The sequence below is a fragment of the Pinus tabuliformis genome, chromosome 7, assembly GCF_031772625.1.
Source record: "Pinus tabuliformis cultivar Carrire ecotype Pingquan chromosome 7, CPIR1, whole genome shotgun sequence".
Lineage (NCBI taxonomy): Eukaryota > Viridiplantae > Streptophyta > Pinopsida > Pinales > Pinaceae > Pinus > Pinus tabuliformis.
In genome coordinates, this window is record NC_142293.1 from 1,515,305,217 (window position 1) to 1,515,320,746 (window position 15,530).

Consider the following 15,530-nt stretch of genomic DNA (forward strand, 5'->3'; position numbering starts at 1 on the left):
GTTTTTCAGTACATTTAGCTACAACAACAAGGTCTTCACCATATCATCATTCCAGTTGGAAATAAAACACCAGTGATAATTTCTTTTCTATTCACTAGGGATAATGGCCCTTTACAATCCCTGCACAAAATGCCAAATACGAGTCAATACTTACAGCTGTTAGCTCTGTATAAACTATAAACTGAAGTCCCAACATGCAATAGCTGCTGTTCCTTTAGCAGCTCCAACAACCAACTCTTTGGACACTTTGGACTGCTCCTAGTGACTTGGCAGCCCTCCTGGCATGCCCTCTGTACACTCAATCAGCAATCTACCCATCTTTCAGTTCTTCAGTTACATCCTGTAGGCCATGGTCTGCTTCCTCAGTCCTCCTGTAGCAGACTTCAAAGCCTTGGCCTACTCCTTTAGTCCTCAGCCGCCTTGCTGTAGCAAGTTCATGCTGTCGCCCCCCATGCACAGAACTCTACAGGGCCACTAACTTGGCTTGATAACTGCTGGCAAATGAGCTCGCTGCAAACCATGCAACAAAGGCCCAGCAAGTTCTGCAGGCATGTGGGAGGTAATTGCAGGATGTTAAAAACACTGAATTATGACTTTAGAAATCCTTTTGTTTTTTTTGGAGCAACTTTTACACCTCTATTCCGTGGTCAGAAGTATGTGTCCTGTCCACATTGTACACCACACTTTATTCCAATCATAAAGGGAAATCTATGTGCTATATGTGAGCTTGCGGTTGTGTTCTGAGTCTTTAGATGCAGTTCAAGAGAAAGGAAGTTAAGGATGATACTGTTCGACAGAAAGAGCTTGCAGTTTATTTTAGTCATAGCAACCTTCAAAAATTCCATTTGAGGTTGGCTTTGCTGAATACCATGGGTGTTTGTTATAAGGGATGGAGCTTTAGTACAACAGCTAACTTTGCTTGATGTATATTGGAAAGTGAACCCCTGCAATCATTCAACAAAGGTACAACAAGTTCTGCAGGCATGCAAAAGGCAACTGTAGGATGCCAAAAAATTGAATTATGATTTTGACTTCAGAAATCCTTTTGTTGGTGGTGTAGCAACTTTTACACCTATATACCATGGTCAATCAGAAGGATGTGTCCTATCCATATTGTACAGCATGCTTTGTTCCAGTCATACAAGGAAATATCTGCCCTATATCTGAGCTTTCCATTGTGGGTTCCGATGTTTCTGGGTGCTAAATGTGCATCTTTATTTCAAGAAATTTCATTACCCATGCATATTTCCATATCAATATTGCACTCTCTACCTTTGAGAGCCACGTTGAGAGATATGGCAGGACAATCACTAACAAGTCTTGGACAGACTTGAGGGTCTTCTTAAGAGACTGGAGGAGGTTGTTTATTGATCACTGAAGTGATAGTAGAAGTAAAACTTTCCATGTTTTTTCATTGTTTACAATTTGAAATTTCAGTCTGTGTTTTTGCTTCCCTTTCTCAGTCTCAGACGATGAAAAGTGCCAGTAATTTAGCTTTAGGTCTCGAGAATTTTTGATAGAACCCCCTGGGTGTTTATCCTATCTTTATCATGCAAGTGTTCTAGTGGTTTGTCTGAGTAGAAACAGGCACTAGGGTCTTATTATTCAACACCAGAAATCAATGCAATTGTTTGAATGCTTTTTCATATGTAGGTCCTGTTAGAATCAGAACTGGTCAAATCGCCCCGTTGGACTGGGCATGGTATTGAACCAGCCTGCTAACTAGACTGGTACCTAACCAGTACAGACTGGCCCTAATTGGCTGGACAAGAGACTTAAATTTCTATGAATTTTCTGAATGAATTTTTTTGTACATGCACAACAAAGTTGGTTTATTCTTTTGATGATGACTATAGATGCAAAGTAAACATTTGTGAATTTTTCTGCCTGGAAATAACAATCCTCTCTTAATTATGACTCAAAATTTATAACTCTGAAGTTGTTATGTGTTTGAATGAAAACTATTTTACAAAATGCTTAAAAGAATTGGTTTGCATCTACATAACAGTATTCATTTCTATACTTGTATGTTGGCCATAGGGCTTTAGATTTGGGTTTCTATCTTTGTTTACATGGGTATCCTAAGTTCAGAACATAACATCACTTTTACACTAGAAAGGCTTGGAAATTCTATAGCCAGCTGTTTGTGCTACATGCACTTGAAAAGGTGTCATTTATTTGCTGAAACCAAGGCATCTTTTAATGCAATTGACTCACAGCAGGAAGGAAAGCTATGACACAATTTAGATTTGCATTATTTGTATATTTACCTGTCTATATGCTGAAAATTTAGTAGTGGGGTATATTATATTCACGCTGCCTAGGAAACTTACACCATGTGGCCTCATTCCTAATCTCAAACTAAACCTCGCAGCCAAACACTGCTTCATCTCAGGAACAAATTATAAGGCCTTTAGGGCTTCAACATATAGGACTCTTTGGTCTTCCTTTTTCTTTGGAGGCAAGGTCATTTGAAACTCATTGCATGTTTATATTAGGATCCAAGGGACCAAACTTGGCGCATAAAGAAAAAGCACTACTTTCTACACATGTTTTTATTACCAAACTAGGTGCACCAAACCTTTTTTAAATCCCGAACACTAGTAGTAAAATTATAGCATTTCATAGTAAGTCGTCTTCTGTAGCTGATATTAGAGGAAGAGATTGCTGCAGCAGCAGAAGGAGAGATTACCATGGGAAGCAGAGGGTTTCAAGAAACAAAGAACTGATACTGATAAGGGGAGTAGGTCGCTTTTCCAGATCGAAAATGTATCACAAAAGGGTTATTTGGGCCCTCAAGGAAAATAACGGGGGCAGTTTTTCCCAGCTTGCCAAACAATAAAAAATGTATCACAAAAGAGGTATTTGGGCCCTTAAGGAAAAGAATAGGGCAATTTTCCCCGGCATGCCAAACAACCGCAGGTGCCCAAATCCGATGAAAACCCTCCCAAATTATATCTTGCAGAAGACGTGCTTGATTAGACCCACTTCCTTTTCACACAGTAAATCAATAGTTTGTTGAGTACCCAGATGCCCAAAAACTGAGACTGCTAAACCTATCAATCGCAATTCTCAAAAAGAGTAATGGGAAATTGGGAATCTAAGGCTTATGATGAAAAAAATCTTAACCTTATGCGTGGCGCCTGCGTCAGAGCTCTGGAATAGTGAAGACAGAGGTAATCAATGGGGAGAAGAGGAACTTAGGTCTTTCAATGTTTTACAATTCTTACACATCCACGCTTTGTTAGGTAAAAGCTGCAAACATGATAGAGCTGTAAACTCTGGCATGCATAAAAAAGGAGCTAGAAAATCCAAAAAAGAGTGTAACCTCGTTGCATAGATGGCAGCTTCAACATTGCCCATTACTTCACTCATTTAAGCAGCACCTTGTTCTTGGCACTGTCCACATTGCAGACACCAACCCTGATATTGAATCCTTTGGATAAGAGTTAGGTTACAATCCGTTTTCCGTTGTTTTCTGTGGTACCTGCAACTAATACCCTATGCCCAGTGCAATAATTCAATGCCGAAGGTATGGTATGGCAGACGGTGATAGACTGACCAACGGGAAGTAGAAGGGTACTGTTAAAATTGGCAACTAGGGCCAAACTACATGTGGGTCTACTTATTCATGGCAGCTTATATTTTTCCTAGATTACTCTCGTCGAGAGGTGTAGGATTGATCTAAAAATCATCCGATTCCGACATGTATTCATGGAGATAAGAATTTAATTGTGTTATGTGACAATTTGTCAAGGTCGACGAACAACCAAATTACCCCATCTATCTTCAACGTTTTACTATAAATAGAAGAGGTTTGCAAGTCATTTGAGACACACACTCACACCTCTTGTGATCTCTTCCTCCCTACTTGTTTGGGTTTTAGTGGAAGGAGGAGTTCCTAAGAGAATACGCTGCCCTAAGAGAAGATGCCCTAGCTCCTAATGCTGGCATGGATATGAAGGCCTAACGTAGTTATGAAGATAGGCTTTTAACGCTGCCCTAAAGTCCTAAGCCCTAGCTGCACACACAACGATGTCAAGGAGGGCAGTGAAGTGTAAGCCCTCATAAAAGAGGCTTACACTCAGCTTAAGGATAAGCCTAAATGCCCTAGCTACTGGTCACAATTTGTTGTTACAAGAGACCCTCAAAACGCAGTAAAAGAGAGCCTTAATATGATGTCTGAACAACTCCTAATGTTTGCTGTCATAATGGAGACTCTATCCACTGAATTGAGATCTATAAGCTGACCTAATTATAGGGAATACACAGTCACCCTAACGTTGTCCTTGAGTGCCCTAAACATTGTGGCCACAGTCAAGGAGGATGCATATACCTAGCCTTCTATATGCTACTCAGACGCTACCCTAAGTTGCAGGAAGGAGGCCTAGAAGAGGCCCTAATCTCAGGCCTGAAGAAGACTTAATTCGCTGTCATAAATACAACTAACGTTGCAAAGGAAGCCTAACAGTGACAATGTTAATTACAACTGTTCTAAGGCATAGGTAAGTTGGGGGCAACTGTATCTATATTAGAAGTGTGAGGATATCGCTGCCATTTAAGAACTTGGTAGCTAGCTGCTTTGCTAGACTGCAAGCCATAGCAAGTAGGTAAGGCTGTTCCATGATAGTATTGATGAAAGTGCAACATGAATGGTACAACATCATGCAACATGAATGGTGCAGCGTAGTGATGATGAAGTGCAACATGATGGGTGCAACATAATGATGATGAATGGTGTAGCATAATGATGATGAATGGTGCAACATAGTGCAACATAGTGCAACATAATGCTACATAGTGCAACATAGTGATGATGAAGTGCAGCATGATGGGTGCAGCGCAATGATCATTGTATGTAGTATGATGAGTGCAACATAGTGTAATGAAGTGCAACACAGTGTAATGAAGTGCAACACAATGATGGGTGCAACTCAGTGATGGGAGCAACACAGTGATGGGTGCAGCACAATGATGGGTGCAACACTGTGATGGGTGCAGCATGGTGATGGAATCACCTTGGAGAATCAATTGAAGTAGTATGCCTTCACCTGAGTTCAAATCAGCTACCTCATGTGTTATCTTCTTAGTGAAGATCTCTACTGAACTATTGAAGAACATAAGAAGAATTGGTCAAGGGTTTCCCCACATTAGGGTTTGTCCTTGGATGGTGCCACATCTTGTGTCCTCTTGTCTTGGTTTGTTTTCTGCGATTTATGTTTATGTTATATCTGCATTTTATTATCATGCTAAATGTGATTGCTAATCTAGAATTGATATTGAGCTAATATGGAAAATTGAAGTAAATTTGCTCTCAGCATAGAACATACCTAAAATTAATAGGTACAACTTGCCAGAGAGGAGTAGAAGGTTTCAAAACAGGGCGGGGGATGCCATAAAGAGCTGTAGAAACACAGAGGTAGTAGAAAACATGCCGAAAGCAATTTTGACAAATGGAAAATTTCCATTGGTTAGAAGGGCGAAATTTAAGCTTTCCCATTGGCCGGGGGTAAACAATGTTTGCCCACCACAAGCCAACAAAGAGAACGTCTATCAGCGTAATTATGTAAGAACATGTACAAAGTTATTTTTAAAATTACTAAATTTAGATGTAAATTAAAATGTATGGTTTTTATTTTTTGATGGCTCTAAGTTGAGTTCATGAGCAAGGTCTAGATGCACTCGTAGAGATCTTAAAGGATACAAATATTTGATGTCTTGTCGCTTGTATTTCCCATGCACAAATAATGCCACTAAGTATGAGGCTTTGATACAATGCCTTAAAAAAGTGATAGATTTGGATGTTAAATAGCTCCAACTAATAAGGATTTACAAATAGTTATCAAACATTTAGGAAATTCAATTCATTGTATTTTAATCACCTTAAGAATTATAGAGATGAGGCATCGTTTATTATTTCTAATTTTGAAACATTCAATATTAATCATGTACATTCATACATTGAAGTCAAAATGCAAATGCAAATTTAATTTCAAACACAACTCCTATATTTATACCATTGGGAAACTTTTCTATGGACATGTTTTCTAATGAACAATTTTCCAGACCTTCTTTACCAAACAATATTACAAACTAGATAGTTTTTGATGATGATGCCCCTATTTTAGAATTCCTCACATAGGGAGATACTTTTAGCGGATCAACCATTGATGAAAATTGACATTGTGATCAACAAATTAATATATTGCCTCTAGATGCAAAACCAAAGAGTGAGAACTTATTTCTTAAATATGTGGTTCAAATCTCTGTAACAAGGGAAAAGTCCAAGGGATCTTCTTTTATCAAGAGTAAATAAATCTGCAGTTGGGACAGTACGTAGGGAAAAATTAGTTAGTTTTCTTGATAATTTTAAGACATATATTTTAGGGAGTCTCAGTGAGAAAATTAACACCCTTAAAATATAGAACAAGCAGAAAGCTGAAAATGTTGCATTATCCATCTTTTACCCTAGGTGTAGAAATAAACATGCTTTGAGAGAATGTCCTTTAGATTTAAAAAGCATATAAACCTGTGTTATATGTGTGGAAAATCACGATATAAAAGAATGTCCCTCTATACCAAGTCTTAAGGTTGTGTTTAGTGAAGAAGGAATACCAAATCAAGTAGACCCTTTTTACTTTATTGCCAAAATACCATGGAAAAATCCCTAAACAAATCAAACTCAAGGCTTTAATCCTCAACAATTTGCACAATCTTCACAAAATAATTGGAATCCACCTATGCCATAGCAACCGTGGGCTCAACCAAATCTTGGAATCAAGGATGACAGAACCTTATGGAAGATATTCTCAATATCAACAATATCTGCCACCTTATCCAAATTTTCCACCATAATACTTCCCTCAACCCAACTAGTAACCTCAAATTCAAGCTCAAAATGCAAATCCACAACTTTCTTTGCCATTTCCACTAAGAACAAATAAATTACCCATTCAACCGCTCCCAAATCCAAACAATAAAACTTCACAACCTGTTTACAACTTAGAAGGACAAAATCCTCAAACTTATATGATAACTCCATTAGATCTGAATAATGTTCAATTAAGATATGGTAGAGTATTAGAAAGGAAGAAACCATCTGTTGTTATTCAGGAAATATAAAATAATTCCCAAAAAGATAATAATGACTCTGAAGGAGAGATTTCCCTTCCTCAGAAAGAAAATATTCAAACAGAAAAAATCCTATACATTCTAATAATACTCCTATTATAGAACAACCTTAAATATCTGTATCAAGACCACCTTTTCTTGAAAGGTTGAAATCGATAAGGGAGTAGAGAAACAAATCATATTTCCTGATTATGATATGTTAGATGAATTGAAAAACATTTGTATAAAAATTCCTTTATTACAAGCAATAAAAGAAATACCATTTTTTGCAAAAAAAATTAAGGAATTTAGTACTCAAGGACCAAGAAGAAAAAGAAAAGAAATAAATAGAATTCAAATAGTCAAGACAATTGCAGATATCATGATGGGGAAGAAAACAATTCAAAACTATTTAGATCTAGGAAGCCCCATTGTGAAAACACACATCAATGGAACTGAAATACCAAACACATTATTGATCTAGGAGAAACCATAAACATAATGATCAAACAAACTATGGATAAATTGAAACTACCTAATTTTCAGTACACACCAACATTGTTACAATTAGCAGATAGGTTTGTAATTAAACTTGATGGTGTGTTAGAGCATATATATGTATCCTTAGATTCTTGGGAATATCCTGTTGATTTCATGATTTTAACACCCAAGAATAATTTAGGAGGAAATCCATTAATTCTAGGAAGGCCATGGTTAGCTACAACAAATGCTTTTATCATTTGTAGATTAGGAGACATGTTTATCTCAAATGGAATCTTGACAAAGAAATTTACATTGTACCCATCTGCAAAAACAATGATAGAAGTAGAAAATGAAGAATGGATAGATGATGATAATGATATACAACTAATTTTCACTATTGCACAAATAAATGAAGAGGATAAAACTTTAAATTCAATAAAAAAAAATGAACCCTCTTCATATTGTGACAATAGTCAGGATTTTCAACAACAATGTAATATTGAATATCTATCATCTAGAAAAATGTCTTTACATTCTATGGAAAATTTTGGAAACTCTTCAATAGAAATTCTAGGGAAAATTTTGAATATCAGTGAAAACCTAGAGGAATTATAGAAAAAGAAATTGGTAGGAATACACTGATATGAAGGGAATTAATCCTAAAACTTGCATGCATCATATTCATATCGAAGAAAATGCTAGATTAGTTTGACAACCATAAAGAAGAATAAATTCAAACTTAAAGGAAATTGTTAAATAGGAATTGTAGAAACTGTTAAATGTAAATTTCATTTATCCAATATGAGACAGTCAATTGGTTTCACCCATAGTAATCATTCCTAAAAAAAATGGAAATAGATCAAGTTTTAGAGACATTAGCTGGAAAAAAATATTTCTCATTCTTGGATGGTTTTAGTAGGTATAATCAAATTCAGGTAGCACCTGAAGATCAAGACAAAACCACATTCACCTGTCCATGGGGGGCATATGCTTACCAAGTACATCCTTTTGGATTATACAATGCCCCAACAACATTCCAAAGAGCAGTACTAGGAATTTTCTCTGATCTTATTCATGATTTTGTGGAAGTGTATATGGATGATTTCACAGTTTATGGAAATTATTTTGAAGAAGCACTTGAAAATTTAGAAAAATTTTCTCATAAGATGAAAAGAAGCAAATATTTCATTAAGTCATGAAAAATGTTTTATGATGTTTAATGAAAGAATTGTTTTAGGTAACCATATTTCAAGAAATGGAATTAAGGTAGAATCATCTAAGGTAGAAATTATTTCCAAATTATTAGTTCCAAGTTGTCAATGAGATGCTAAGAGTTTTCTTGGTTTTACTCGATATTATAGAATATTCATAGAAAACTTCACAAAAATTGCATCTCCACTCTTCAGATTACTTACCAAAGACTGTGAATTTAGTTAGAACTTTGATTTTCAAAACGCCTTTGAAACTTTGAAAAAGAAGATCTTTGAAGCACCTATCTTAAAAGAACCTAATTGGAAATTTCCTTTTCATATATCAACCGATGCTTCAGGCATAGCTCTAGAAGTTGTGTTAGGACAAAAGGATCTCACTACTTATGTTAAAAATGAGTTTTTAGCTGTTATTCATGCCATTAATAAATTCAGACATTACATCACTCGCTATGAAAATTACATTCATACGGACCATTCTGCCATTAGATATTTAATGAAAAAGCCTATTACTAATGGTTGAGTAACAAGATGGTTATTAATGTTACAAAAATTTAATATCACCATTCTGGACCGACCCGGAAAAAAAAACACAATTGCTGACTTTTTATCTAGAATTCAGAATGATAACAATGATACACCTGTAGAAGATAAATTTCTTGATGAGTATCTTTTTGCAGTATCTACTAAACCACCTTGGTTTGTAGATATTGATAATTATTTGGTTACAGGGAAGTTACTCTCCTATATGTTTCCTAGAGAAAAGAGAAGAATAATCCAAACAAGTGCATCTTATTCATGGATAAATGAATAATTATACAAGACATGACTAGATCTCATCATCCGAAGGTGTGTAAGAGAATATGAAATACCTGAGACACTTAAATCATGACACAATGAACCATGTGGAGGTCATTTTTTTGACAAAAGAACTACTTATAAAGTCCTTCTCTTAGGATATTATTGGCCTTCCGTTTTTAAGGATTCCAAGAAATATGTTAAGACATGTGATATCTGTCAAAGAATGGGTAAACCCGTTCCTTCAAATGAAATAAAGAAAGATGATATCTAGAAGACTAGTTTAGTCTAGCAACAGAGATCCAGATGGCATGATAAAATCATCAAAGAAAGAAAATTTCAGCCAAGAGAATGGGCATTACATTTTTATTCAAAGTTCAAAAATTTCCAAGGAAAGTTTCAAATTCACTGGCGTGGGCCTTATGAGATTGAAAACGTTTTTGATAATGGAGTAGTCAGAATTAGGACTATTGATGAATAAAAAGTTCCTCACTTAGTGAATGGACATCGACTCACGATCTATCATAAAACAATGACAAAGGAGGAATTTGTAAAGATTTTCTAGAACAACTCTGATTTGAAGTTGGTCAAGAAGAATTATTCTTCTTCTCCATATTAAAAAATTTCTTTTTCATATAAAATATCTAAAAATAAAAAATATATATGTATAAACATGAAAAGCAACGATTGTTGGCATGTTTATGCAGAAAATTCAAGGTGAAAACCAAGAATTCTTGGCATCTTAAATTTTCTTTGTATCCCATTTTTCTAGAATTCCATTTTTGTTGCATCCCTTTCTTTTAAAAATAAAATGGCTACAGAATTGTTGATTTTCTACAGCTCTGACAAATTTTTCCAGCCAATTTGGCAGAAACTTCTGATGATACAATTGAAGGAATGATTGACTCCCTCCACTACAAAGCACCTGAAGACAACATAAAAAGGGAAACCAAAGGTTAGCAAGCAAATAATTCAAAGGTATGCAACTCTTTAATTAAATAATAAGGATCAAAACATTACATATATGAATTATATAGACACGGTACTATCGAAAATCAAAATCATTATTGCTAAGAGTTGATAGTATCATGTCAAATCTAGTATAATCCGCCATTCACTCCCCATCATCATAACTCATATCCCGACTCACATCCCGACTCACATCCCGATCCATTGATCCAATTGCTCAAATCATAAACATAAATACCCTTAATAGTTAGATTCTGCCACATTCCCTTATACTATCACTACCTACGCTCTCAATATTCCATCAGTCACATCCTCAACCTTTCCTCTCTAAAAACACTATCAAGCTGTCCTACCCTGTCAAACATCTTTTTGAAATGCATCTTATTAGCCATGGGAGTGATAGTCAAAACATACCCAAGAGGGAAGAAATTTTTGGAGGGATATCCACAGACAAAAGAATTGTTGCAGAGGGAACAATGGCTAGAATTTATAGAGAAATTTGATGGCTTCCACAAAGAAGTGATCAAGTCCTTCACGAGGGATTTTGATGGGCCCGACATAGAGATAAGAGACATCAAATTAATAGTGACAGTTGTTTATAGCTGAAGCTACTAGACTGTCGCATATTGGAGAAAAATGGTTCAAAAATAGAGGTATTGAAAGATAAGAATGGAAGGTTTTCCTTAAGAAACCAAGCATGGACACCACCATTTTTAAAAAGGGCATCCAAAGCATGGCATTGAAAAGTAAGTGGATGAATTTACTTTTAATAATCCAAAAATTTGTTACCTGTGAAGGAAGGTTTGGATGTATGTTTTTCTATCATATTCGACTGCTAATGAATTTTCTTGAAGAAAATGAGATAAACGTTCCATATTTCTTGCTGAATAGTCTAAAAAAGGTGTCAGGGAATGTTCAAAGGAGAATTCAGCCCATAGATAATACAATGTGTCACCATGGTCTAGTCAAAACAATGTTTTACAACTCGGACTCGGACTCGGACTCGGACTCGGCTGAGGATCGACTCGGACTCGGACTCGGATTCGGTAATGACTCGGCCGGCTCGATTTCAATGACTCGGTCGTTGTAAAAAATACATTAAATATTTATTTTTTTTATAAAAAAACATAATTTTAAATATTTTAAACATAATTTTAAAGATTTTCATTCAAGTTTCCAAACACACAACATTATAATATACATGGAAGACAACATATGATCAAAGTAGGCTCATGAACCAATCCATTATATCAAAATGGTACTGTGTACCCAATGGCAATAGTAAATACATAGTCAACTGTAGTCTGTCATACATGATCAAAGACTCAAGAGTCAAAACAAAATACAAATAACCAAGGAGGCTAGTCGCTACTGCCAGAGGAGCCAAGATCATCTCGACCAATCTCTGGATCATCATCATCAGAGTCAGACAAGGGGCCCCATGGCTCCTCCTCATCATCATTGTCTCCAACTGAAACTGTAGAAGTGGTGCCAGTACCACTAGGCTGTGCAGCAGATGCAAGCTGAGATAGAGTACAAATGCGGCTGCGCTTCTGTCGTGGCTGAGCAGAGGAAGCACCTACAACTGGAGTCCTACTAGCTGGCTATGAGACTGAGGCTGGTGGATTGGGATCTGCATTCAACTGAACACGCTGCAGTGGATCTCCAACATCAATTTCATCAAGATCCTTATCAGGATCAAACTCTGGTAGACGACTCTCCACTACCCAATCTGATGTTGGATCAATGTCTTCCAACACAATGGGATCTGAATCAGGTCTTTTGTTCAGCAATTGGTTCCGTCTGAGCCGAAGGTTGTATTGGACAAAAACTAGATCATTCAACCGTTTTTGCTCCAAACGGTTTCTCTTCTTTGTGTGAATCCTCTCAAAGACAGACCAATTGCGCTCACACCCAGATGCACTGCAAGTTTGACTCAAAATACGAATTGCAAACCTTTGCAATTCAGGGCACTGGCCACCAAAGGCCTCCCACCATTGTGCTGCAAAAAACATAGGAGTGTAATGAATTATGAGTTAGATGAAGGCTGAAGCTCAACAAAATTACAAATTATATCTAACTTTCAAATTATAAATGATTTAACAAACTTTAATAAAAAAAGTAAAACCATTAAGAAATTGAAAATTGAAATTTTTGTTTACCTGGCTCATCTGCTTCTCTTGCAATCTTTGCTAGGTTCTTCCCAAAGGTACCTGTTGCATTGCTGAAGGATGTGACCTGCTGATGTATCAGCAGCTGATCAGACTCCGATGGGACCATGCGCTCAATGCAATCAACCAGTCCATCTCTGACCTCCCCCCTCAAAGCTCCTGACTCCTTAGCTTTATAATGATACCGTGGGTTCAAAAAATACCCAGCTGCATGTATAGGGCGATGGAGTTGATTGTTCCATCTTTCATCAATGATTGCCCAAATGGGCCCATACTTTGCCACTCTATCCTTGTATGCTGTCTTTATTTGCTCCTTTGCTTGATCCATAGCCTCATAAATGAAGCCCATAGCCAACCTTTCCCCATCCACCAACCGCAACACCTTAACTAGTGGCTCAGCAAGCTTCACAATCTCTGCTGCCTTTCTCCAAAAAGTTTCATCATGGACTTTCCTTTTCAATTCTCTGCCTTCTGGTTTGTTAGACCAACTGCTTTGATTCCATTCATCACTGGAAAACATCTTTTGCAAGTTTCTATGTTGGGAAAGCATAGATTGCAATGTCAAAAAATGTGTAGCAAATCTAGTGATGGCAGGCCTAATGATATCCTTGCCTCCAGTGTGTTTCCTCATGAGACTCAAAACCAGTGTATGATTGTAGATAAATTTTGTTATGCTTTTGGCATTATCTACAGTGTTTCTGACCCAATCTAATTTTCCAATATCCTCAAGCATGAGGTCTATGCAATGTGCAGCGCATGGGGTCCAAAAGATGGTCTTGTGTTTTTCCTCTAACAGTCTACCAGCAAGAACATAGTTAGAGGCATTGTCTGTGATGATTTGAACAACATTAGCCACCCCCACACCCTCAATAACCTCATCCAATAGCTGAAACAACAAGTGGCCATCTTTTACCTTATCAGATGCATCAACTGATTTTAAAAACATGGTTCCCTGTGGGCAGAAGGCAAGAAAGTTTATGATGGTACGGTTTCTTTGATCAGTCCATCCATCTGACATGATGGTACACCCTGTTCTTGCCCATGATTCCTTGAAATCTTGCAAATACTCATTAATTGATTGAATTTCTTTCTGCAAACGAAACCCCCTTAGCTCTTGCATAGTAGGGCCTTTGAAGCCTTTTCCAGCAGCATGTATGGCCTCAAACATAGGCTCATAATATGGTGAACGAGCAGCATTAAAGGGGATATCAACATCATACCACCATCTAGCTATGTAGTCACAAGCAGTCTCCCTCAATTCTTTCTTCCAATGGTCATCTAAAGTGGGCTGAGCAAGACCTTTACTAATACTAACTTCAGGACCATGTGCATCTGATGGAGAGGAGCCTGAGTGAGTGAAAAAACTTTTGATAGTCCCATCACCCTTCATTCTACCCTTTCCCTTATCTTGAACAGAAGCAAAAGAGGGAGGAACATAACGGAAAGGGTTTGATGCATCAGTTTGAGGGATAGAGGAAGAACCCTCAAACTCATAGTGGGGGTTGGCAGCCATCATTCTTTGTATCTCCCTCTTCCTCCCAATTTCAGCCTGTATCTCTTTTTGCCTAGTCTTTTCTTCTTTAAAATTTTCAAAGCTTTCCAACAAATTCTTTCTAATCTCCCCAATTTGATCAGATTTACATGCAGTAATATTGCCTTTAATCCCTGCCAAGTGTTGTTTCAGCCTATTAATCCCCTCAGGACCTTCCTTAATTTTCCTATGGCAAAACTTGCAACACATATGATTATCAACCATTTCAACATATGCCCAAGCAGGATCTTTTGCTCTAGGTGCCATTTTTTGACTAGGAAAACAATCTGAAAATGAAAAAAAAAATAAAATTGATTCAATGTTCATTTATTTGACAAAAAACACTCTCTAAGCTTTCTTGATATGCAACTAAAATTTATTAAGCAAAAACAGATTTGTAAGGGTGGGAAAAAATACCTCCAGGCACAAACTGCCTCCTCAAGCTTGCTCCAAAAATCAGCTCCTCAATGCTGCTCCAAATGGCTGCCCAAGAAGCTCCTCACTCCAGCTACAATGCTCCTCCAAGACTCCTCACTGCTGCTCCAAAACAAGCTCAAGAACTGCTCACTAACTCTCAAAGAAGACTCTCACTCAAATGCATAAGACTGCTGTGAGTGAAATGAGAGCATTTGGCTGTCTTAAATAGAGTTTGGGAGGGGGAAATGGACCCCAAAAGCATTAAACAAATCACAATAACCCTTTAGAATCCACAAACCCTAACTAACTTTACCAAAAATCAGCAAAAAATTGATTTTTTTTTATTACAAAACGCTGCCCAGCCGTCTTTCTATGACTCGGCCGAGTCAATACGGGACCCGGCCGGGTTGACCGAGTCAGCTATGACTCGGCCGAGTCATTGGCTGACTCGGCCGAGTCATAGCTGACTCGGCCAGCCGAACCGGGTCATGGGCCGGGTCAAAAAAATTTGGTTTGAAACGGCCGTTTCCGTTTCGGTTCGGTCGTTTCGTAAAACAATGAGTCAAAATACTTGTTGAATTTCATCTCCAAAACATAGGTGATAATTGGGAAGGATTTTTAGTAAGGAATAACTTTCAGGAGGATACTCATCAGTAGCCAAATAGCAACGAAACTAAAAGAGCAAGGAAACTAAAAATTGATAGAAAAATGGAACAAGAACCACAAAAGTCATAGGAACTGTCAGAGGATGATATCCCTCTTGCAGAAATTTTAGATAAAATAAACAAAAGAGATGTTAGAAGAAAGAAAGCCACTAAAGAGATAGAGATTTCACCTCAAACA

At 37.1% G+C, this 15,530-nt stretch overlaps 2 protein-coding genes across 5 annotated transcripts in view; one reads left to right on the top strand and one right to left on the bottom strand.

Annotated features, from left to right (window-relative positions):
* LOC149253596 (F-box only protein 6-like) overlaps positions 1–15,530 on the top strand; it is a 60,400-nt gene that overhangs the window by 10,405 nt on the left and 34,465 nt on the right. The gene's annotated exons all lie outside the window — the stretch shown is intronic.
* LOC149253599 (uncharacterized) lies at positions 36–14,351 on the bottom strand. Its single transcript, XM_089460910.1, has 3 exons — positions 12,731–14,351; positions 12,273–12,570; positions 36–120 (listed from the first exon to the last, which is right to left on the bottom strand). The coding sequence occupies exons 1-3, from the start codon at positions 14,253–14,255 to the stop codon at positions 36–38; spliced, it is 1,908 nt and encodes a 635-aa protein (XP_089317036.1). The 5' UTR covers positions 14,256–14,351.

What these genes read in the sequence shown, in the direction of transcription:
- LOC149253599 (XM_089460910.1), bottom strand. Translation starts at nt 14,255, where the DNA reads ATGATGGCTGCCAACCCCCACTATGAGTTTGAGGGTTCTTCCTCTATC. An exon ending in AAGAGAAGCAGATGAGCCAG is followed by an intron (nt 12,571 to 12,730) that starts GTAAACAAAAAT and finishes TGTTTTTTGCAG; the next exon opens with CACAATGGTGGGAGGCCTTT. An exon ending in GTGGAGAGTCGTCTACCAGA is followed by an intron (nt 121 to 12,272) that starts GTTTGATCCTGA and finishes CATTTTGTGCAG; the next exon opens with GGATTGTAAAGGGCCATTAT.